The sequence below is a fragment of the Tamandua tetradactyla genome, chromosome 17 (assembly GCF_023851605.1).
Source record: "Tamandua tetradactyla isolate mTamTet1 chromosome 17, mTamTet1.pri, whole genome shotgun sequence".
In the NCBI taxonomy this organism is placed as follows: Eukaryota; Metazoa; Chordata; class Mammalia; order Pilosa; family Myrmecophagidae; genus Tamandua; species Tamandua tetradactyla.
In genome coordinates this window covers 73,359,814-73,384,428 of record NC_135343.1, presented here as the reverse complement: position 1 = coordinate 73,384,428, position 24,615 = coordinate 73,359,814, and the positions used below count along the sequence as shown (strand labels likewise).

Here is a 24,615-nt window from a genome sequence, read left to right as displayed (position 1 = left end):
CCCAGAGGAAAGTAAATAAACCAGGATTAGCCACGTCAGAATGGCCAGTGAACTGAGAGTCCCACAAGGCGAGATCTGAAAGAGCAGAGCTCCAGGGAGGGAGACACTTACAATTTCGCATAAAAGTCACAAAACTCCTTGTAGACCTTTACGTCACTGTGCCTGCGCTGCAGCTTGGACACTGCCCTCTCATCTTCATTCCCATTAGTCTCGTGGACACTGTTAAGGATGGTCGGGGGCACTTCTTCATTCTCTGGGATAACGTAAGGGCGTGCTCTGCCCGGGAATGCCATCCTTGGGGACTTGAGAGCACCGAGCCCAGAGAAAAGTGCAGCGGGACACAGAAGAAGGAGAAACAATATCCAGGACACCCCCACTTCCCAGCTCAGGGTCACTCCCACTGTTCCCAGCCAGGCCTGCCAGGGTCGCTACTGGTGCTTCAAGATAAGAGCTCCCGGCGGCAAAGCAGCTCAGTCGGCACAACAATCCTGATTGACTGTGGCTTTCTGGACGCTCTGGAAAACATCCCACGAAGTGGTAAGGCGGCCAGTTGGAGCGCCTCCCTGCAGGGCTGGCTGTAAGCAGTGTACCTTGCAGCAGTAGAGGACTGCTTTGTAAGAAGGGCTTCAGGAGAAAGAAATAGCCACATGCCCTGGACATTTGTCATCAGGCTTCAACAACACTAACGCTGTGTTCCTCCACTCTGGGGACATACCAATCTTCTGCAGAGCTTGGAAAACACCTCCAGAAATTCTGGATTTCTAACAAGCTCCCGGGGGATGCTGATGCTGCTGGTACACTCAGAAGGACATCACAGCAATCTTCCCCTCAATTATGTGCACCATAATTCCCAGCCACAGGCACCAGCTATGCCTTTATATGAGCCTCCCTCCATTTGGCTGTGAGTCCCTGAAATTAAGGGCTGCTTTACTTTTATTTATTTATCCTAGCGCTTGACATATAATAGTTCAGTAATGTGGCTGAATGAATGGACCTAAATGGAAACTGAAAAGAGCTAGAGTTTAGTTATAATTCTTTCTTCCCAAGCTAATCTCATAATTTAGGTGAGCCAATGTTTCTAGTTCTCTACCATGGCTAAGGATGCCCAGGACATGTTCTTCTCATTAAAAAGAATGATGTGGCATTCCTGCTATATTCATTCTGTACGGCTGTCACCTTAGAACTGCATTAGCAATGATGATGACGGTGGTAGCGGTGATGTACCATGAGCAATACAAGTATTCAGATCCTTTCTCAAGCCCTTGGCCTCTTGGGAGCCATCCCACCAAAATCGCAGTGCCAAAGGAACCTTTAAAAGAAAATCTAGAGCAAAGGGCACGGGACCCACTAGGTGACAGAGCAGATCATACTAGAGATAGGAGAGCCATGCAACCACCAGCGAAGAGACAAAATGCAGCTGAGACTCTCTAATAATAACTATAAATAATACCTAAAGGTTAGTAAATGCTTACTATTGCACCGTTTACTTCTCACCATATCCCTGTGAGGTAGGAATTATTTATAGATGAGGAAACTTAGGCAGAGGGAGTACAAATAACTAGCCAAGAGGAAAACCTAGAACCTCTAGATCCTAGAGCCTGATTCTAGAGCTTGTTTTAAACCTCTATGTAAGAAAATGGCTGAAAATAATTACTTGGGAGCAAAATAGTTTAACTAGAAAAGGTTGGGGAGTGAGTACAAACTGGAACTAGAAGCAGATAATGAGATCAAGTTTTCCCACCTTGAATCTTAATGATCTCGCAGGTAAAGGTGCTGGGAGCCAAGCCTGAGAATGACTCAACAAGGGAAACACCATGTTTAAACAGGAAAGAAACAATCTCATGGTTTTAAGTGTTTTCTATCTACTTATCTAAATTTCTTTCTTTCTTTTTTACAATGACTTTGTGGAATAGAGAAAGGTGTCAGAGAGGAAAGACAGACAAAAACAGAGAGAGACACACTTCTGAGGCCAGAAACATAATGCACATGTTAGGGGTAGGGAGACATAGAAGCTTTTTGCCAAGAATACTCCTTCCCTCTTAACCTGATTTTCTTCTCTCTATTCACATTTCTATCTTACTTAAGACTCTCCTCTTCTCAAAACTCAAAATCAATATTCATTTTCATTATCTTTTAAATTTCTCCATCCCAGGTTACTGGGACCAACTGCACAAACAAGGGGACTTGTCCTCCCCAGGGAGTAGAGTAAACGATGCCTTTGTGAAAAAGAAAGAAGGGCCCCTTTCCCCCATCAGGCTCTCAGTAATAATCTTCCCCACTTGTCAGTTTACAATGAGCTTTCATGTCATTTGTCTCCCTCTAAGACCAGAAGCTGCCAGGCTCTGTTTGTTTTCCTTCCAGTAGTCTTTATTTCTTATCCCACACTAGTTCCAGTGATGCCAAATCAAGCTCACTCTCCCACCAGTAACTTCATCAGAATTCAAAATAGTACACTGACACTGAGGTACTTGGAGACACCAACCCCGAGGGCAGCTCATTAAGGTAGTTCTTGGGAGACGCCTTGTTCCCTCCGGTTCAAGGAATTCCCATAAAGACTGGGGACAAATTCTTTTTATTCTGTTAACCGAAAATGTAACCTTCGTGAGGGTAGGAATTTTGCCTTGTTCATATTTGTATCCCCAGTACACTGACCACAGCCCAGCACTTAGCAGGTGCTCACTAATTATCTGTTGGGTTTATGAATCCATCTACTTGATCTAGCTGGGAAAAACAATGAAGGAGCAAATTAGCTACATGTCTGCCAAGTCCTTTGAAATGGCAGGGGACCTAAAAATACAACTAATTCTCTTCTTCATAAAAACTATTTAAGTTTTCTATGTTAGAAAAGACAGAAAAATAGAGTCACAGGAAGTTGCAAATATCTTACAGAAAGGTCCGTATGCCCTTCACCCTGTTTTCCCCATTGACTACATCTTATATATACATAGGCCAACAGCAAAACCAAGAACTTGACTTTGGTACAATATGTATGTAGAGTTCTGTGTCATTTTATCACATATGTAGATTCCTGTAACCACCAAAATCAAGATACAGAGCTATTTCAACACCACACAGAGTTCTCCCTCATGCTACACTTGCCCCTTCCTATCCCCATCCTAATGTTGGACAAAGACTAGTCTGTTATCTACATACATACTTTTATCATTCAGAGAATGGTAAATAAATGGAATTACACAGTATGTAACTTAAGGTTGGCTTTATTTCACTCAGCATAGTTCCACTGAGATACATCCAAGGTACTGAGTGTGATGGTAACATCCATGTGTCAGCTGGGCCAGATTATGGTGCCCAGTTTTGGGTCAAGCAAGCACTGGCCTGACTGTGACTGAGGGTAGTTTGTAGACTTAAATCACTACTCAGCTGACTGCATCTATGGCTGATGAGATCTACAACCAAGGAGTCTGCCTTCAGCGATGAGAGACGGCTCATCCAATCAGCAGGAGGATCGATCATTTCAGCAGTCAGAAAGAATGTCTACATCTACTTCTGCCAGCCAGCTTCTCCTGGGGAATTCATCAAAACCTTCAGAGTTCCCAACTTGAAGCCTGCTCTCTGCAATTCAGGTTTGCCAATTCTCAAGTCATGTGAACTGAGAGTAGTAAACAATATCTCCTGTTGGCGCTGTTTCTCTGGAGAATCCTAACTAATAACATTGAGTATATCAAAAATTTGCTCCTTTTAATTTCTTAGTATTTCATAGCATGGATGGGTCACAGTTTATTTAACCATTCACCATGAAGAACATTTGGCTGGTTTCTAGTTCTTAGCTATTGTAAATAAAGCTGTTATAAATACTCTGGGACAAGTTTCTGTGTGAATGTAAATTTTCATTTCTCTGGGATAAATGCCCAGGAGTGCAACTGCTGGGTCATATAGTAAGGAGATATTTAGTTTTTAAGAAACTCCTAGCTTTGTGAGCAGCTGTACCATTTTACATTTCCATCAGCAGTGTATGAGAGATCCATTTTCTCCACATTGTTGCTGACATTTGGTATTATCACTATTTTTTATTTTAACTGTACTAATAGCTGCATAGACCCAAGTTTTCCTATGTAGAGGTGTAGTCAGTTTATATACACACCCATAACAGATACTATTTCAATCTCGCAGAAAATCCATATTAATGAGAAGGGAAAAAAAAGTAATACATGCATTTGGAGGAAAAAAATCAAATACTACAGAGAGACACAAAATGAAAAGTAAAGTTTCTTAACAAGTTTTTTTTTTTTGAAGGTGTATTCTACCAATTTTAACTGCCCTTTGATGAAACTAAAGCGTTTACTAAAAGATTGATTTGATCCTTGGTTGTCAATAAGCAAAAACTATTGTTTTTGCTTCCTCTGAATGCTTGGTACAGCCAGGCACAAGATTTTTACGGGCTGATAAGGAGGACTGTGGCTTGAACTGGAAATAAATCTAATCCCAATTAGCCACTAAATTGCTCCACGTCTTCCATTAAGCCAGTTTTATGGTATCCTCCTGCTAAATCAGATTAATGCTAGCAATTTCGTAAAAATTCTCTTAACTCTTCAAGTAACGCTATTTAAGGAGTAAAATGCACAAGAGGAAGCAAGTAGGAGACTTTTTTTTTCTGGTTTCCTCTTCTTCCTACTGGAACTGTGTTAATGAGAGTGCTTGACACATACCACCTTAAATAGAACTCTTCAACAGAAGTCACCTAAATAGGAATTAGTTTTAGGGTCAACGGTATCATATGTCTTACGAAAAGGTTCAATTAGCAGAAAAGCACATATATGGACATAAGACAAATTCGTGGCTCTGTTTCTTTGTTTAAAGTTTAGCCAGCTCTTGCTCTTTCTTCTTTTTATTTCTTTTTTATTATCAAGGAATATTGTAGCTGGCAGTTGAGAGGGAGAAGAGACTGAGGTTCTGAAAGAAGAAAAAATGGTACATGCAATACTTCGATCTTCTATTATGCAGCTCCTTCTCATTAGCCTCTCCATAGAAGAAAAACACCCTACCAGTTTATACTCAACATGAGCAACAAAGGACAGAATTCTCTGTGCATCACACTTGCTACCTATTCTGAATCAACAAAGGAACTAAAGAGAGGATTTAAAGCAAACCAGGAAGGCTTAGTTGTGCTCTTGGTGGCAGCTATCAGAATAAGCAGCCTGTGATGTATAAGCTACGCAGTGACAACACAAATGGGATGCCTGTGCTGTAGCAGCTCCTGTAGTCACTATTGCTGCTTAGGAAGTAATTGTTCACCTTATCCCACTGCTTATTTATTTACGTGATTTTACACAGCCCTGAGCACATGTAACTTTTACTATATGCTCCTTATGCAATAGACCTAAGAGCATACTGAAGAAGTGCCCACCCACCATGGGTGAAAATAAATATCTCTTGGGCAGGCCACAGGGGTTCAGCAGGCAGAGTTCTCGCCTGCGATGCTGGAGACCCGGGTTCAGTTCCCGGTGCCTGCCCATGCAAATAAATAAATATATATATATATATAAAGCAACTGAATAAAAGTCATGGCCTCTGTTACTATGAATTTACAATCTAGTTGTGCAGACATAAAGATGTATATGGTTTCTTCGATTATGAAAGCATATGATGATGGGGATTTTAGTTCAGAGCCCCCAGTGGTGACTGATCAAGAGCCTTGGATAAGGATCAGTAATCTTGTGGCTATTAAAAGTTGCAACTGTTCACCTAGAAGGACTCTGCAGGCTGGGCCAGTCAGTCACTATTTATTTAGCTACCTCAGAGCAGCGCTAAAAGAAGAGTAGAGCGTGTGATTTTCCCAAGAGAACAAAGCAGGTAATTTAAGGCAAAATAAACACCATTGCTCAAGTTTCATATATAGGCATTTTGTTACTTTTAAATCTTTTTCGGCACTTTAATAACGTCACTCTAAGAAGTGTTAACAATCCTTTCAGACATGATTGTAACCTTGAGAAAAATATTTATCTGTATTCCCTAAACTGAACCCACTACTGCCGCTAAGGAGGCACATCAGAATACTTGAGATGGAGTAGGAGGCTGTTTCTGAAAAAAAAATACCTAAAAAGCCAGCTCTGCTTGAAATAGCAGGCCTCTTAAGCGGCTTTTGCAAACATTTTCAAGTACTTTTCTGGTCTAAGACTCCCTTAAAGAGCCTTCCCAAAAAGCTCTATAATTTCATTCCCCCCTCCAATCGCCCCAGTTAATTTGGGTCTTTGAGAAACTCCACAAGACAGGACTGAACCCAAATGTCCCTTACAGCCATCCAATGAGAGAGTTTCATAGTCCATAGACCCAAAAATATTTTCTAATCATCTACGATCACTTACTGAAAGTTCTACCACGACATCTTCTGGGACCCTGGCTGAGTGTACCTCACAGCCTAAGTCCCGACCATACGAGGCATATCTGATGTTGTCAGCCCACTGCAGTCTCCTAAGAAGAATTTTGCAGAGCTTCAGATTCCATTATTGTAGCTAACACCATGATTTCAGCCAAAACAAATTCCACCTTTGACATCACACAGCCAAAGATAAATAAGCTACTTAGCGATACCATACAAAAAAATTATAGTTATTTCCAGGAGTTCAAATAATTAAAGCCTGGAGAGAATCATGAGCATAGTTGCCAAAAATCAAAAAGCAGCTGTTAAAAAAAAAAAGAGAGATTTTTAAATTAAAATTTTCTAAAATGGCAACAACTGAATTATATTCACCACCAAATATTTCAACTTTGGGGCTTTTAAAAACCAAGCAGAACATTGCAACCAAGTGCCTCTAAAACTTGGAACTCTAATATAGGGAAAGGGCAGGGCTACTAAATTGTACCCCAATCCACAAACAGATTTGCATGCTAGATCACTAAACCAGGTACTTGGCAGCAACTGCTAGAATAAAACAGCTTCTCAGACTTCAATGAAAGGCTTTTGTATCATATTCAGATACTTAAAATGTTGAGATAGCTTAGTTAAATTACTCTATAGCAAAATGAAATTTTTTCACTGTGATTATCTAACCCACTCAAATGGAAAATACAAATCTGAATTTCCCCAAACTATGAAAAACAAAACACTCATGACACACAAGTGAAAATAATGGAGCTGAAAAGTTCTTTCCCATTTTCCAGCTCCCAGGAAAAATTCACTGTGTTTTCTCTCAACAGACAGTGAAGAAAGAGACAAAGTCTGGCCAGAAAAGGATATGGAATTGTATTTAATATGCCTTTTTGCTTTGTCTGTTAAAACTGGTTCCCAATTCTGGATTGCACAAGCAAAAAGAAAATATTCATCACCACAGGGGTAAGAAAGAGAAAATTAGGGTCAAATTTTCTCAAACTAGCTTAAAATGAAGAAAATTGCACACTTTTTCCATGTTTTCACTAATAAATCTTACTGGAATTATCAAAGTAGGGAAGAGTGAGTTTAGCTTTTGTTATTGTACATTAAGAATAACCAAAAAGACTGTGAAAAATACTATCACCCAACAAAGATTAAAGAATGTACAAAATGCTCCCTATACAACATCAACTCCTCCCATCCCAGGGCCTCCAAATATCCCAGATACTTTGATCGACATCCAGCAATGAAGATGAAGCTGTGTCAACTCTGTAAGTAAAATCACTGCTCTCCTGCCTATGTGGGACATGACGTCCAGCGAGGTAAGTGGCAATGTGAGACAGGACTTCCAGGAATGAGCCTGTCCTGAGCACTGTGGAATGAACAATGCCTTCTGACCAAAAGGGGGGAAAGAAATGAATAAAATAAGGTCTCGGCAGCTAAGAGATATCAAAGAGTCAAGAGACTGTCCTGGAGGTTACTTCTAGGCAAGCTTCAGTTAGACATTGCTAATTGCCATGCTATGCCATGCTATTCATGGAATACCAACACTATTCTTGAAAACCTAAAGAATACCCAGAGCTCTATGAAAAAGTTTCCCTCATTGATGCAAATGTTTAAGAAATGATCACAGTAATGAATATACAACTACGTGATGATATTGTGAGTCACTGATTATATATCAAGAATAGAATGATCATATGGTAAGTATGTTTGTGTTTCTATGTTGTTATGTTGAATTAAAAAAAAAAAGCTTCACTCACTAAGTTTATGATTCAGAAACCCTAAAACTTCCAGATGGTTCCTAGGCACGATAAGCCCCAAAATCCGGAGAGGTCTGCCTCTCCAAGAGCATCAACCAATTTCATCCTCCTACCCCATAATGCCGACACCTCTTTCCAACATAAAGAAGTTAGAAGGCCATTGTCCAAATATGCCTAAAAATTGGGAGAAGGATCAAAGGAGAAGGAGGAATTATAACAGAGAAGGTAGGATTTAACAAATGAGTATGACTACTGAATCATTATATTGGTATTAACTGTAACCTATATCATAGCTTGCAATTTGTTCTATAACTACTTGTTAAAATGTACTTTGAGTAGAATGCTCGCCTTCCACGCAGGAAAGCCGGGTTCGATTCCCGGCCCATGCACCACCCACCCCACCCACCCCACCCTCCCCCCTCCAAACGTAAAATGTACTTTGAAATTTGTTTTGTGTATATTTCATAATAAAAATAAAGGTTTAAAAATAAATATATAAATAAGGCTGTGACTAGGAGAAGGTTAAATGCATCTCAAGTTTAGAAGTGACTTCCTCCGAAACAAAACTTAACCTAATAGAGTTTATCTTTGGTGTTAAAGACAGAAAGATGGATAGCTCACCAAACTTCGTGATATTTTTATTTTTTAAAAAATTTTTATTAATTAAAAAAAATTATAAGAAACAAACATTCCCAACACATACACTCAGCAATTCACAATATCATTACATAGTTGCATATTCATCATGATCATTTCCCAGAACATTAGCATCAATTCAGAAAAAGAAATAAAAAGACAATAGAAAAATATAACAGACAGAAAAAAAAAATTTTACAGGTCATACCCCTTACTGATCCCTTTCATTGATCACTAGCATTTCAAACTAAATCTATTTTAACATTTGTTCCCCCTATTATTTATTTTTATTCCATATGTTCCTCTCATCTGTTGATAAGGTAGATAAAAGGAGCATGGGACACAAGGTTTTCACAATCACACAATCACATTGTGAAAGCTATATCATTATACAATCATCATCAAGAAACATGGCTAGTAGAACACAGCTCTACATTTTCAGGCAGTTCCCTCCAGCCTCTCCATTACATCTTGGATAACAGGGTGATATCTACTTAATGCATAAGAATAACCTCCAGGATAACCTCTCGACTCTGTTTGGAATCTCTCAGCCATTGACACTTCGTCTCATTTCAACTCTTCCCCCTTTTGGTAGAGAAGGTTTTCTCAATTCCTTGATGCAAGGTCTCAGCTCATTCTAGAGTTTTTCTCAATCCCTTGATGCTGAATCTCAGCTCATTCTGGGATTTCTGTCCCACACTGCCAGGAAGATCCACACCCCTGGTAGTCATGTCCCACGTAGACAGGGGGAGGGTGGTGAGTCTGTTTGCTGTGTTGGCTGGAGAGAGAGGCCACATCTGAGCAACAAAAGAAGTTCTCTTGGGGGTGACTCTTAGGCTTAATTTTAAGTAGGCTTGACCTATCCCCTGTGGGGTTAAGTTTCATATGAACAAACCCCAAGACTGGGGGCTCAGCCTATAGCTTTGGTTGTCTACATTGTTTGTGAGAATATCAAGAATTCAACTTGGGGAAGTTGAGTTTTCCCCCGTTCTCACCATTCCCCGAAGGGGACTTTGCAAATACTATTCCACTCACTGATCAAATCACTCTGGGATTCATCAGGGCATCACCTGGACAAACCAACAAAAATCTCATGTCCTATACAAAGTTCCATGTACTTAAGGTGTTCAATCAACTATCTACATAAGTTATATTAGGAGATGCACTAGTCAAAGTACAGATTTGTACCAAATAAACATTTTTTGCTTTAGTCTCACACATTAGTTGAAATTTTAAAATATTAAGTACCATTTATTTTCAGCACCCTGCAGTAATGACATTCTTTTGTTCTTTCTCATGCAAAAACATTTTTTTAATTTGTACATTTAGTCACTATCATTATACACTCTAGGCATTCCTAGATTATACCATCTCAATCTTTACCATCTATCTTTCTTTGTGATTTCATTTATGCCCCAGCCCTTCTCCCTCTATCATTCTCATATGCAACTTCATTGTTTTAACATAATTGTATTACAGTTAGGTAATACTGTGCTGTCCATTCCTGAGTTTTTATATTCAGTCCTGTTGCACAGTCTGTATCCCTTCACCTCCAATTACCCAATATCTTCCCCTATTTCTATCTCCTGATGGCCTCTGTTACCAAGGAAATATTCCAAGTTTATTGACTAATGTCAGTTCATATCAGTGAGACCATACAGTACTTGTCCTTTTGTTTCTGGCTAATCACACTCTGCATAATGTCCTTAGTCCATTCATGTTGTTACATACTTCATAACTTTATTCTGTTTTACAGCTGCATAATATTCCATCTTATGTAAATGTCACAGTTTGTTTAGCCAACTGTCTGTTGGTGGACATTTTGGCTGTTTCTATCTCTTGGTAATTGTTAATAATGCTGCTATAAACATTGGTGTGTAAATGTCCATCTGTGACTTTGTGATATTTTAAGAAGTGCATTCATTTCCCTCATGAGGACGACACGTGCAATGCAACTCTTAACTTTAGGTTTAAAATTTTTGAGAAGTAGCTGACATATTTTTAATTCTAAAGTCAATTAATTAAAATATAGCATTTTAGATAAAAGAGGATGAGGCAACTTAAAATTAGGCCTAAGAGTCACCTCCCCCCCAAAGAGAACCTCTTTTGTTGCTCAGATGTGGCCTCTCTCTCCAGCCAACATAGCAAACAGACTCACCACCCATCCCCTGTCTACGTGGGACATGACTACCAGGGGTGTGGACCTTTCTGGCAACGTGGGACAGAAATCCTAGAATGAGCTGAGACTCAGCATCAAGGGATTGAGAAAACCTTTTCGACCAAAAGGGGGAAGAGTGAAATGAGACAAAATAAAGTGTCAATGGCTGAGAGATTCCAAACAGAGTTGAGAGGTTATCCTGGAGGTTATTCTTACACATTTAAGAGATATCACCTTGTTAGTCAAGATGTAATGGAGAGGTTGGAGGGAACTGCCTGAAAATGTAGAGCTGTGTTCCAGGTACCATGTTTCTTAAAGATGATTGTATTATGATACAGCTTTCACAATATGACTGTGTGACTGTGAAAACCTTTATCGACCTTATGAGCAGACAGGTAAAACATATGGAATAAAAATAAATAATAGGGGGAACAAAGGTTAAAATAAATTTGATAGATTGAAATGCTAGTGATCAATGAAAGGGAATAGTAAGGAGTATGGTATGTATGATTTTCTTCTGTTGTCTTTATTTCTTTTTCTGAATTGATACAAATGATGATGAATCTGCAACTATGTGATGATACTGTGAATTACTGATTATATATGTAGAACTGAATGATCATGTTAAGAATGCTTTTGTTTGTTGTTATATATATATTTTTTATTTTAAAAAAAAAAAGGGTGAGGCAGAAATTCCCACTCTTGTGTCTGAAGAAAAAAAAAATGGTCTGGTTTAATTACAGAAGGCCACAGGCACGAGAGAGCCCACTTCAAAAACCAGCAGGCAGAGATGCACAAAGGGAGGGCTTCGCAGCAACCTGAACACAAGGACTAGGCAACACAAAAGGGTTCCTGAAATGGCTCCATAACTTCAAAAACTGCTCTGCCCATAACGGGCACAAAGTATTGTAAATAATAACTCAGGTACTCAATCTTAACCAATTTAGTAAGTACTGACAACCTCCCATAGGCTTATTTTTCGTGAAGTACCTTGCTCTGGGCAATCTTTAGAAAAGTTTGCTAGTATGACCCAAACAACAAAATACCCACACACAGATGACTTCAGCTTGTAAAGGATAACCAAGCCCCGGGAACGTGGAAGAGAGAAACTGAAACTAAGCTCATTGGAGCATTCTCCCCTTTCTCCAACAGTGCTGACCATTACATGCAACTCAACTGTCTCTACAATAACGAAGAAGTTATCTCACGAGTCAATCGGCCACGTGAATAAACCAAAACTCTACTGGGAAAGCAGCAGAATGTGGAGCAAAAGGGAACAATCACACATAACCAAAAATGAATAAGTGATTTACACAAGGAGGCATCCACAGTTTCTTTAAGCCTCGAGCATGTGAAAGTGTAAGTACAGTTTGGGACAGGATCACTGAACTGCATTTTTCTTTTGTAAGTTGAATTTTCCTACGCCTCTCAGCCCCAAAGTAATATTGCTTATTATAGAACATTTAGAGAAAAGCAGAGACGAATCACTCATATTCTTGCTATCTAATAATGTTCTAATCTCTATCCTTTCAAAAATACCTATACACATATATGATTTTAAATAAATACAGGATTGTTCAAGGTGACTTTAGAATTATCTTTAATAGTAACACGCAAACATTTCTAGTACTGGGTAATGCATCTAAAACGACATAAAATTCTCCAGATGAATACCATCGCCCTCCCCCACACAGACTTTTCCCAGACCTTTCTGTCTGTCTGAACCCTGCCCTGACCTCAAATTCCTGCTCCAGGTCTCGCCCAGGAAGCCTTGAGCATTCCAGCTCCCACTGGTCCCTGCCGAGCAACAACATGCACTGTGCATCCCTTCAACAAGGGGGTAAGTTCACATTTAACATCGTGCTTTAGGTTGTAAACATGTCCTTGTCTCCTCAAGAGCACCTTAATATACACACTTCTTCAGCAAAGTCTTTATAACCCTCCTGGCACCAGGCACCCTCTCATATGCAAGTAATCAAATCTGACATCTTCCAAAAGGGTGCTAGATAACTGAACTCGGAAGGGTGAAGGAAGAGGCCCCTGGAGTGTCTCCTCACCCAAGCAGGCAGGACCCAGTTCTTCCAGCCACTGGTGGGCTTCATCACCCAAAAACTCCAGGGGAGGGTGGGGGTACGCACGGAAGACTGAACCCAGCTCAGGTACTTCAGCACGAACACCTCTCCTCCGTAATGAACTCACTCAACTATAACTACTGCATCTTGACATCTTTAAAATCTCACTGGATTCCCAAGGTCACCCAAATAAAAATAAGCAGAGTGTTCAGTCAATTAAAAATGCCCAAACAATTGTCTCTCGTGGGCTCCTTTCCTCAAAGGAAATGACATTTTTCCTTTGAGTTTTCAAAATGCCTTCAATGGAAAATGTCTCTGCAGCAGTGCCTCCATGGTTCAAATGATTTCTCCCCTTTATTCCTGCTGTGAACTACTAACCATATATTCCCACCCCTTAACATCCTTTTTTTTTGGTTTTTAAGCTATATTGTGTCCTGAACAAAAGAGACAAATTTTAGAAAGCCTTGTATTTCAAATATAAAATAAAACAACAGTATTTGTCGTGAAGAATGTGAATTTAAGAGAAGGTCCAGAGTATCAGGGAAATCCTCCTCATTTGCCCGTGAGCTCCTTATATGGCTGTAGGGACCATCAGCCACCGACTCTCTGGCTCTAAATTACATTCTTATTTTAGTTATGACTCAGCCGGGGCTATCTCACTACATGCTGACCGGCAGCTAAGGAAGTCAGTGGGAGTTTTTATGCTGTGACTAAGCTTAATGTGAGATTGACTTTTCTCAATGATAAAGATAAAAAAAAAAAAACACAAATATTTCAGTATGGAAGGGCAGAGTGAAAATCCTGACCTCAAGTCAAGTGAAACTGAACTTTTTCAAATTTAAATCTAAATATTTCTAACTTTCATTGTCAGTCATTTTCTTTATGACACAGAACACGCTTTTAATATATATCTTACTGTACTGAACAATAATAGAAAATATTGGCCAGGACCAAGCAGAGGAACTGAAAATATTTTTGTTGTTGCTTTCTGTTAAATTTGTTTTTTTTTTTCCTTCACGTCAAATATTGTCAAGTGCATACAGAAAGGCAGATTATTTCAGCAGCCATGAGTTACAAATTTTCCTATGTGTGGACAAATTAAAAACAAAAAGAAAAGAAACTATGTGGAAATAATGTAAGGGTCAAGGAGACCCAATTATCATCTGCGTCTGTCAATTATCTGCAGATACTTAGCTATGGCTTCAGTTTTTCCTAAGTGTCTTGTAGATGTGCCTCCTCGTCTGTCAGCCATTCTCTCTTCCCATAAAATTCACCCTCTGAAAGTCTGGATTTTAAAAGCAGTCATAGGAATTCATTGCCTTTTTTTTTGTATGTATGTTATTTTTCACACACACAAAAAAAGTTGTAATGATAAAAAAATATATATTTATTCTTTCTAGCCTCCTATATTCTGGAGCAGCTAGAAGGAAAAATCTGAGAGGATGGTATGGTGACCCATGACAAACTCTGAGATCTGTCCTGTAACTACTTGTTGAGGAGTGCTTTGAGAACTTGCTTTTTTCTTTCTTTGCTTTGTATATGCTATATTATACAGTAAAAAATGTTAAAAAGGCAATCATAGGATTAAGTGGGAAGATGTGTTTATTCCTTTAGCTCTTACCAGGAAGAGATATTCTGTACAACTAGCAATCATATATAAAATAATGATAACTATTACCTCAAGGAAACACACCTCCTTCACAGAGCATTAGTGGAATCTTTTTGGTGGGGAAGGGGCTGTGCCCGGTAATGATTAATTGTCCGCTCCTTGGAAGCCGTGTTTTTTTCTGTTAGCTGAATCACTTTGCCAGCAGAGGGAGCCAGAGAGTCGCTGCAGGAGGAAAAGGCTTTGCTTGTTGGTTTGGGCTCAGTGAAGGCAGGGTGCTCTGGGATCGGGTAGCTTTGTCAGGGCCCACCTTCTGCAGCGCTGGCCACTCCATTAGGAGTTGGCTCCTGCAATGCTCCCAGCTCCATCGGGGCCCACCTCCTGCAGCGCTCCCAGCTCCATCGGGGCCCACCTCCTGCAGCGCTCCCAGCTCCATCGGCGCCCACCTCCTGCAGTTCTCCTAGCTCGATCAGGGCCCACCTCCTGCAGCGCTCCCAGCTCCATCGGCGCCCACCTCCTGCAGCGCTCCCAGCTCCATCTCCCAGCTCCATCGGGGCCCACCTCCTGCAGCGCTCCCAGCTCCATCGGGGCCCACCTCCTGCAGCGCTCCCAGCTCCATCGGGGCCCACCTCCTGCAGCGCTCCCAGCTCCATCGGCGCCCACCTCCTGCAGCGCTCCCAGCTCCATCGGCGCCCACCTCCTGCAGCGCTCCCAGCTCCATCGGCGCCCACCTCCTGCAGCGCTCCCAGCTCCATCGGCGCCCACCTCCTGCAGCGCTCCCAGCTCCATCGGGGCCCACCTCCTGCAGTGCTCCCAGCTCCATCAGCGCCCACCTCCTGCAGTTCTCCTAGCTGGATCAGGGCCCACCTCCCACAGCACACAGCAGCCAGTGGCCAGCAGCTCCCCTGGCACCAGCCCCCGGTTGGTTCTGTTTACAGCAGAGTGCTTCTTGCCCCACCTCTGGGCAGTTCTATAGTCTGGTGCCTCTGGTGCAACAGTTCACTGTGAACAGCCTTCCCTGCACCTTAGAGAAAGGATTCTGGACAGGTTCAGATTTCTAGCAGGTTTTACTGGCACAGCACTGCAGCAACGTCTCTGTCATTGCCCTGGGCATGGGGAGGGTGCCACCTAGGGCCACTCAGTATCTGTCCTAAGCGTTGACTGCTCTTTCTGTCTGCTATTCCCATTTTCTTTTACATTCTCTTTACTTTTATATATATATAAAATTTAAATCTAAATTTTTCTAACTTTTTATATATTTTATATGTATATATATATTTTTTTAATTTAGACATCCTCATACACCATACAGTCCATCCAAAGTAAACAATCAGTGGCTCACAAAATCATCACATACCTCTTTACTTCTTACTAGTCAATTTTTTGTTACTCCAATTCCCTGTAAGAGTTAATAATTCTTCCTATCTTTACATTAAACCTTCCCTGTTCAAATTCACAGTGTAGCTTTCCTCTCTTGATCGGACCCAGATTGCTACAGAAGGACTACGGTGGGACCCTTCAACTTAAAACGACTGGACGGGATGGGAGGAGTGGGGCATAACAGAATGGTCAGTTATGGGGAAGTCCAAGCTAATGGACCCTAAGTTGAGCGTCTCCAGTCAGAGGCCACAAGTGGACTTTCTGTTCCAAGGCCAGGTAAGGCCAGATAAGGCAGCCCGAACCCCCAGAGTGCAGACCAGGGCACCCCTTCCCGACAGCACGCTCCTGTACACGCTGCGGGTTTAGGGGCCAGCTGATCAGGGGTCCCATAATAAAGATAATATTTTCACACAGGGTATTGTCCTAGGTCTTTAGAGAAGCAGGGTAGAGTGAAAACAGGTATCCACACCTCTATTTCTATGTTCTCAAAAAGCAAAAGAGATTAAAGGAACCTGAGATCTTCTGTAAAGTCACATTCCTCTTCCTCCTTGTAAGAACTGGACGCCTCTCAAGCACTCACTATTTATCAAGCACACTTTGCTGTGAGGTGTGCTGTGCCGTTTTACTATGAGGACGACACACGTATTTTCCTGGTCCTGGCCGTGCCGAGTTCCCTTCCTGACACAGTACTTGTGCCATACAACTAAACAATGGCCTGTTTTCTAAGTAAGTACCTCAATTTTAGAAAACTTGCAGTGAGAAGGACCAAGTGTACAGCTTAACATTTACATAGACGGCATCTCGCCAGAGGCACTGTCATGAGGAGGTGCCAGAGTTGCAAAGCTGTGAAGTATTTATATATAAACACAGTTCTGGGAGGAACCCTGGAAAAAGCTCCAAGAGAGTAGCAAAAGCTGCTTCTGAGGGAAGCATTCTATATGAGCTTCCAGGTTCTCTGGAGCTATAAGGCAACATCTAAGATGTACTACAATAATGTTCTGAGCAATTCTGGTTACAAAGCAAGCTTTGAAAGGATGATTTCTCACTTCATTATCTCAAACTGGACTAACGTGAGAATGACTGCAGAATGGGGTTGCTGGAAAGCCGGAAGCTGCCACAGTCCACAGCAGCGACTAGCCCCGTGTTGGTTCTTCCCCTGCCCCTTACTGACTTTGGTAGGTGGAGGCCCTAACCCAGGGCAGGTCAGTGATTCAGTCTGCTTCCTCCCGCCCCACTCCCCCAGGAGTCCTTGAGGACACGTCCTCTCTCCTCTTCCTGGAGACTTGCCTCTACCCTGCCATCAAGTGGCTGTGTCCAGCGCCCATTTCCCACCTCAACCACTCTCAACACTTCAAGAAATTCTATTTCAAAAGAACAACATGGGCGGTGCGACAGTGGCACAGTGGCAGAGTTCCCACCTGCCGTGCCGGAGACCCGGGTTCGATTCCTGGTGCCTGCCCATGCCAAAAAAAAAGAATGAAAAGAACAATGTGCAAGAGACGTTCATGAAAAAGCTGGAGAAGAGAAACAACACGATGGGGCTTGGGGTGACTACTTCAGTTCTAGCTGTGACTGAGGCATACGTCCCCAGCCTCCCCATATATACAGCTTTTAACCTTTAATAGCACATTAAGTAAACACCATCCTCTAATTCTTTTAAAAACAAAAGTGATGCCAGAAACTCTCAGCTGAGGACACCTGGAGTCCAAGCAAAGTGCACTTTATCGTGCTGTATCCAGTCCTTCAATTCAAACCTTTATCCAAGTGCTGTAAAGCACTAAACAGAACAATCTCTTTCATAGCAGTTCGTAAGGAAGGATGCAAAAATGTAATCAAAACTAACTTGGCACTGAGCCAGTTTACTAAGCAGAGAAAATAGAAAGCAGAATAATTGAGTTTTCAAAGAGCTTAGAATCTAGTAGAAAAGCAAATCTAATGATGAAATGAAGAGAACGGTGCAAATAAACTAATAAAACCACACAAATTGAATATAACAGATGTCTAACCCTCTAATGCTAGGATTTATGATGGTTGTATTAAGTCAATGATCTAAATCCCATTAAAAGCATGGTTCAGATCTCTTCCACAGCTGGCAAAATTCTAATCTATTAGAGACAAATAGCCACATGACTATTTTACTTAATGGAAATAATTCTGTGTTAAAAAGCAAGACAACGACTCTGGACCAGAGAAGCCCTGAAACCTAGAAAGCCCAGCCTCTCCAGAACATCTGCTAGTTTCCATCTTCCTACCCCACATTATTGGCAGCCCCTTCCAAGATGAAAAGTTGGAATGGCCACAGCCCAAATACCTCTAAAGAATGGGACAGAAAGATCAAAGGTGATGTAGAGTTATACAGAGAAGTCAAGGTTTAACAAACGAACATGATTGCTGAATCATTAAACTGATATTTCTTTTAGTCTCCAGCAGCTTAGAGCAGCTAGAAGTCAAAATCTAAAATTGAAGAATTGGAATCCATACCAAACTCAGAAATCTGTTCTACAACTAATTGTTGTGCTGTGCTTTGAAATGTATTGCTTTTTCATATATATGCTATTTTTCACAAAAAAGAAAAAAAAGTCGATTGTGTTGAGTTGTGAAGAGTGCTCTGAAAATTATCACTTTATCTTTGCTTTATATATGTTATATTATACAATTTAAAAAGCTAAAAAAAAAGCAAGACAACTGGAAGGATGGATGGTGTGTGACTGTATCTCAATAAAATTGTGTTAATAAAAAAGAAGAAAAAAGCAAGATCATATAAATTATTATTCCTTTACCAACAACTCAAAAAGTTTAGAGAAAGATGAACTGGAAAAACAATAACAAAAATTCCAAATCAATTAAGGATCAAGATGCTGGCAAAAGTGAAGGGAGAGAAGAATACATGGTTCAAAGGGGTAAACCCCAAATTTTTCATTACTGTCATGACAAAGCATTTAAGAGTTATATGGGATATGCTTCCTTGAACAGGAGAAGGAAGGGGAGGAAATCATCAGAGCACAAACACAATCAGAAAACAATATTTAATGGTTCATGAGGCAATGTCAGTATTTGCTCATCCCAGAAATCAATCTGTATACTTGCTATATAGACATAGATTGCCTCTCAGCAAACTGCTTATATAAACAAATTTAAAAAGTCAATCTACCTTCCTTTTTGTTTAATATTTTCATCTAAATTTAGACAGCCTGAGTCAGTATTCCAGAGCCCAGAGGCCACAATGCCAGGGGCTGACGGACGGCTCTGTAGATGCAGCTGAAGTCGTGCTTCATGCTATAACTCACATTTTGTTTTCTTTGGTAACACTTGCATTATGTCTCACATTTTCAAAACTGCAGAATCAGAAGTCAGCAGGCTTTCCTCCAGCTCGCTGACCATCCATCTGACCAGACACATCAAATTTTTGTGCCTTTAAGCCCGGCCTTGCCTGACAAAGAACAGCCAAGAATCATGAGGATTCTGACTATACGTGCTCCCTTAGGCTTTTCCTACACGATTTCATCACACTTTCTGAGAACATTCTCTGCTAGATGTAGAGATACTTAACTCCTACATCTCACCTGGCTCTAGTGCTTAACTTTTAACGTGGTGTCTTTCAAAGAAAAGAAGACAAGTGAATTTCAACAGATATATTATTAAAACACTTAGGAAGCAAAGAACAATTGGCTTTCTGTTTTTCAAACAGCGTAGCTTTCCAAATAGTAAAAATGGAAAGCATCCAGTCATTTGATATTTAAAATAAAACTCAATAAATCCTCTTTGAATAGCTCTAAATCTATTAACACAAAAACACTTTCTCCCTTTATAAGTTATATTCCGTTGACAAATGGGGAAACCTAAGCTCCTAAGAACAAATGACAAGCATTAAAAGATGAAATGAAAACTGACATTAGTGAATAAACTTGGAATATTTCCTTGGTAACAGAGACCAACAGGAGATAGAAATAGGGCAAGATATTGGGTAATTGGAGCTGAAGGGATACAGACTGTGCAACAGGACTGGATACAAAAACTCAGAAATGGACAGCACAATACTACCCAACTGTAATGCAATTATGTTAAAACACTGAATGAAGCTGCATGTGAGAATGATAGAGGGAGGAGGGCTGGGGGCACAAATGAAATCAGAAAGAAAGATAGATGTTAAAGATTGAGATGGCATAATCTAGGAATGCCTAGAGTGTATAATAATAGTGAAATGTACAAGGTACAATTTTAAAAATGTTTTTGCATGAGGAAGAACAAAGGAATGTCATTATTGCAGGGTGCTGAAAACAGATAGTAATTAATATTTTAAAATGTCACCTTATGTGTGAGACTAAAGCAAAAAATGTTTATTTGTTACAAAATTTATATTTTGACTAGTGCATTTCCTAATATAACTTATGGAGATAGTTTGATTGAACGCCGTAAGTACTTGGAATCTCAGGTAGGACATGAGATTTTGTTGGTTTGTCCAGGTGATGCCCCGATGAATCCCAGAGTGATTTGATCAGTGAGTGGAAAAGTATGTGCAAAGTCCCCTTCGGGGAATGGTGAGAACGGGGGAAAACTCAACTTCCCCAAGTTGAATTCTTGATATTCTCACAAGCAGTGTGGACAACCAAAGCTATAGGCTGAGCCCCCAGTCTTGGGGTTTGTTCATATGAAACTTAACCCCGCAAAGGATAGGTCAAGTCTACTTAAAATTTAGGCCTAAGGGTCACCCCCAAGAGAACCTCTTTTGTTGTTCAGATGCGGCCTCACTCTCCAGCCAACATGACAAGCAGTCTCACCACCCTACCCCTCGCTGTGTGGGACATGACTCCCAGGGGTGTGGACCTTCCTGGCAACATGGGACAGAGATCCTGGAATGGGCTGAGACTCATCATCAAGGGACTGAGAAAAACCCTAGAATGAGCTGAGAATTAACATCAAGGGATTGAGAAAACCTTCTCGACCAAAAGGGGGAAGAGTGAAATGAGACTAAGTGTCAATGGCTGAGAGATTCCAAACAGAGTCGAGAGGTTATCCTGGAGGTTATTCTTAGGCATTAAGTAGATATCACCTTGATGTTCAAGATGTAGTGGAGAGGCTGGAGGGAACTGCCTGAAAATGTAGAGCTGTGTTCCAGAGCCATGTTTCTTGATGATGATTGAACAACGATATAGCTTTCACAATGTGACTCTGTGATTGTGAAAACCTTGTGTCTGATGCTCCTTTTATCTACCATATCAACAGAATAGTAGAATATATGGAATAAAAATAAATAGGGGGAACAAATGTTAAAATAAATTTAGTTTGAAATGCTAGTGATAAATGAAAGCGAGGGGTAAGGGGTATGGTACGTATAATCTTTTTTTTCTGTTATCATTTTATTTCTTTTTCTGTTGTCTTTTTATTTCTTTTTCTAAATTGATGCAAATGTTCTAAGAAATGATGAATATGCAACTATATGATGATATTAAGAATTACTGATTATATATGTAGACTGGAATGATATGTTAATGTTTTTGTTTGTTGTTAATTTTTTTAATTAATAAATTAAAAAATTTAAAAAAAAAGACGAAATGAAGTGTCAAACAGATAAAGTAGCTACTACCTATTCCTTTTCTGAGATTCTGAAATGGAAAGTATAGTTGATATCTGAATTTTTTTTTCTGTTCCCATAACAATCAGAAGCGCTAGAAATGTTGGTCTCCTGAGATGGTCTGATATTAACCATTTCTATTATGAGTGAAAGTTAACTCACTGGCAGTTGAATCAATCACTCTCTCGCCCTCCCCCTTTCCTTCTCTGTCTTTAAAGCCATCTCAGAAGAGACCATCCTGGGCTCACTGATGGAGAGGCATCTTTCCAGGAAATCTTCCTCTAAGTCTTTCTTTTTATTCCTGAACATGGAAAAACATTACAGGTTAGAAGCTAACACCGTGGTTCATTTTTAGTTCCACATACTAATACTTCTCCCTTCTCCCCTGTAACATCACCATTGTTTCACCCTCCTCATCTCTAACCAATTAAAACTTTGACAATAAAATGTACCACTTAACAATGCCTTCCTTAAAAAGTTATAACCTCAAAGCAGATGGCAACAAAGAGACATACAAAGACAACAGCAGAAGCAGTTATGGTGGCGACAAAATCTAATATTGCTCAAGCCCAAGTAGCTAAAACAGCATTCTATTTTTATGTGGTTTTTCATTTTAATCTTTTGTGGAGATGCATGGACCAGGAATCAAACCGGGTCTTCCACGGGGCAGGTGAGCATTCTACCGGCATTCCGTTTTTAAAAAGAAACTCTATAAAACAAATTCAATGAAAAATTTCCCCACGTTATAAAATACACCAAAACATACCCTGCAACCCAAGCAACTGATGTTCATCAGTAGGGAGGTGGAAAAAGAGAATATATGCTTTCAAGGAAATATTATATAATAGTTAAAACAAAGATTCTAAAAAAGTAATGTTGAATGAGAAAAGTGATTTGGAGAACATAACTTAAAATTGTAATACATTTGTATAAATTGTAATGCAAACAGCATGTATCTCTAAACATCATTTAAACGTGGTAAAAACAAAAGTAAAAATGGGCTGCATGATACTCAGAAAACTCATGACAGAAGTTGCTTGGGTGGCAGGATGGTAATGAAGTAGGGAAAATAAAACAGATGTCAACCTACTCTGTATTAATTTCTAAAATAAAACATCCAAAACCAAAAAACACAAACACACACACACACACACACACACACCATACCCTGCACAACTTAAGGATAACAAGACCCTCTAACTTCATGGGACTTGCGAAGATTTGCTATCTTATTTTTTTTAATTCCCATTTATGCTACATTCTATAATCTTCTAATGGCTTTAAGCTTAGTCTGGAAAGAAAAATCCAAACACACTATTCTGACTCCACTACCCAATCAATAAAGGACCCCTGTTCTCAAACAGATCCATTCATTCATGCATTCTCCACAAATATTAACTGAGCTCTAACAGTATAATCGTGCTACTCACTTGCAGAAAGTTAGAAATGACTCCCAGAGCCTAGATTTAACAATCACCTTTACAAAGATAAAACCTGAATCTGCAAATATTGAAGAACTTCAGGAAACACTGAAGAGAGGACAAAGGCTAAAATGAAAAGCAGCAACTAGGAGGAAAAGTAAGAATGAGGGTGCTATGGAGGTGGAGGGGAAATGCTGAGAACCTTTAAGGAGGACCACTATCAGGTTTTAAGGAGCAAAAACGGGAATATAACAAGATTTAGGGCAGATCTTTGGTGTGGGAGCTAGAGCCTCCCTCCCATACCAGAAGCTGCAATGGGGGAGAATCCCCCAGCCTGCCCGGCCCTGCCACTCAGCAGAACATGGCGGGGCAGCTGATCTGGGCTCTACCAATCTCATGCTCTCACCTGGGGCCCTGAATCTAGGGCAAGTGCCCTGAAGCTGGGAGAATGAGAACTCAGCACCCAGGAGCTGTGATGCCAAGTGTCCAGTGGCCTGGGCGGAGCACCCTGCCCAGCCCGTCCCTGCAGGAGAGCCAAGGTGATGGTTCCTGCTGGCTGGGCTTCCTGGGTTCCGGCCCATACCAAGCCTGGTTGTTCAATCTTCTCACTTCTGCAAGTTCTGTGAACAATCTGCTACCTTTCCAACAAAATTCTTTTTTGCCTATATTAGCCAGAGTCTGCTTCAGTTGCTCCCCAAAAGAACCACGACTAACCAAATGACCCAGGGCATTGCAAAACAGTAGGGTCAGAAGCCAGGCTGCAGAGGAAAAAAAAATGGTTAGTATTAGAGAATTAGGACTGCACGGTGAGATAACAGAGACAAAAAAGCTGCAATGTGTCCAGACTCTGCCACAGAAGGAGTCAAAAAGAATGATTCTGTATTTAAGACTCAGAAGGAAGAGGTCCAGCGTTCTGTGCCACCAGAAAAAAGCATGGAGGGCAGAAGTTGTACAATGGAAAGAACTGGACTGAGAGCTGGAGAGTCCTGATTTCCAGGTTCGGTCTCACCTGTGCTAACGGGTCAAGGGAGGATTAAACAAAAGGAAGAGGTGAACATGTCTTTCCCAAGAGGTTCACAAGAGGTCTACCCATGTTTGCTTCTCTTCTAGATTCCCTACGCTTTTGTTCAACAGATGTTTACTGAAGCCCAGCAATGAAGTAATAAATGACAATTAAATCACAGAGAAACGCAACAAGACGGGAAGAAAAAAACTGGGAAGCAGGTATGGCCCTTTATTCCTTCACGAAGGTGCACACAGATCTTGTGAAGCTGTGGTCAATGACAGATGATTCAGAGACACTATGAATATAGAGTCCAACAGAGAAACTGAGGCATGATTTAACAAGCAGACATTTCACATCCCTTGCTGATGCTCTTACGCTGACGGTGTTCTGAATTAATGTCTTGAAGTACCCTCCACTATCTCTTCTAGGAACTTCAGGCTCAGTTAAATTCTACCTCTGTATGGTGGGGGAACTCCTAGATGCTCCCCGATCCCCACCTCCTGTTCACGTCTTTGTGAACCCCTCCTCTTGAGAATGAACTGGACTTACTGACTTGCTTTTAACAAACAGAACACAGCAAAAGTGGTAAGATGGCACTTCAAGGTGAGGTTATAAAAAGTCTGTGGCTTAGGGTGTTTCCCATTCTCCCTCGGCTCACTCACCCTGCCAGCTG

The 24,615-nt window shown here is 40.7% G+C and overlaps 1 protein-coding gene across 7 annotated transcripts in view; it reads right to left on the bottom strand.

The window, feature by feature from the left end:
• LIMS1 (LIM zinc finger domain containing 1) overlaps window positions 1-24,615 on the bottom strand; it is a 166,289-nt gene that overhangs the window by 26,846 nt on the left and 114,828 nt on the right. Inside the window, exon 1 of one of the 7 annotated variants that reach the window (XM_077134947.1) lies at window positions 6,324-6,525. The exons of 4 other annotated variants lie outside the window; for them this stretch is intronic. Coding sequence is in view for 2 of the 3 variants with exons in the window: in XM_077134941.1 (XP_076991056.1) it covers window positions 112-293 (182 nt within the window). In the remaining variant the exon portion in view is untranslated. Of the gene's footprint in view, window positions 1-111; window positions 673-6,323; window positions 6,526-24,615 lie in introns of those variants that run through there. 2 more of the 7 variants (XM_077134941.1, XM_077134942.1) reach the window with 2 other exon arrangements.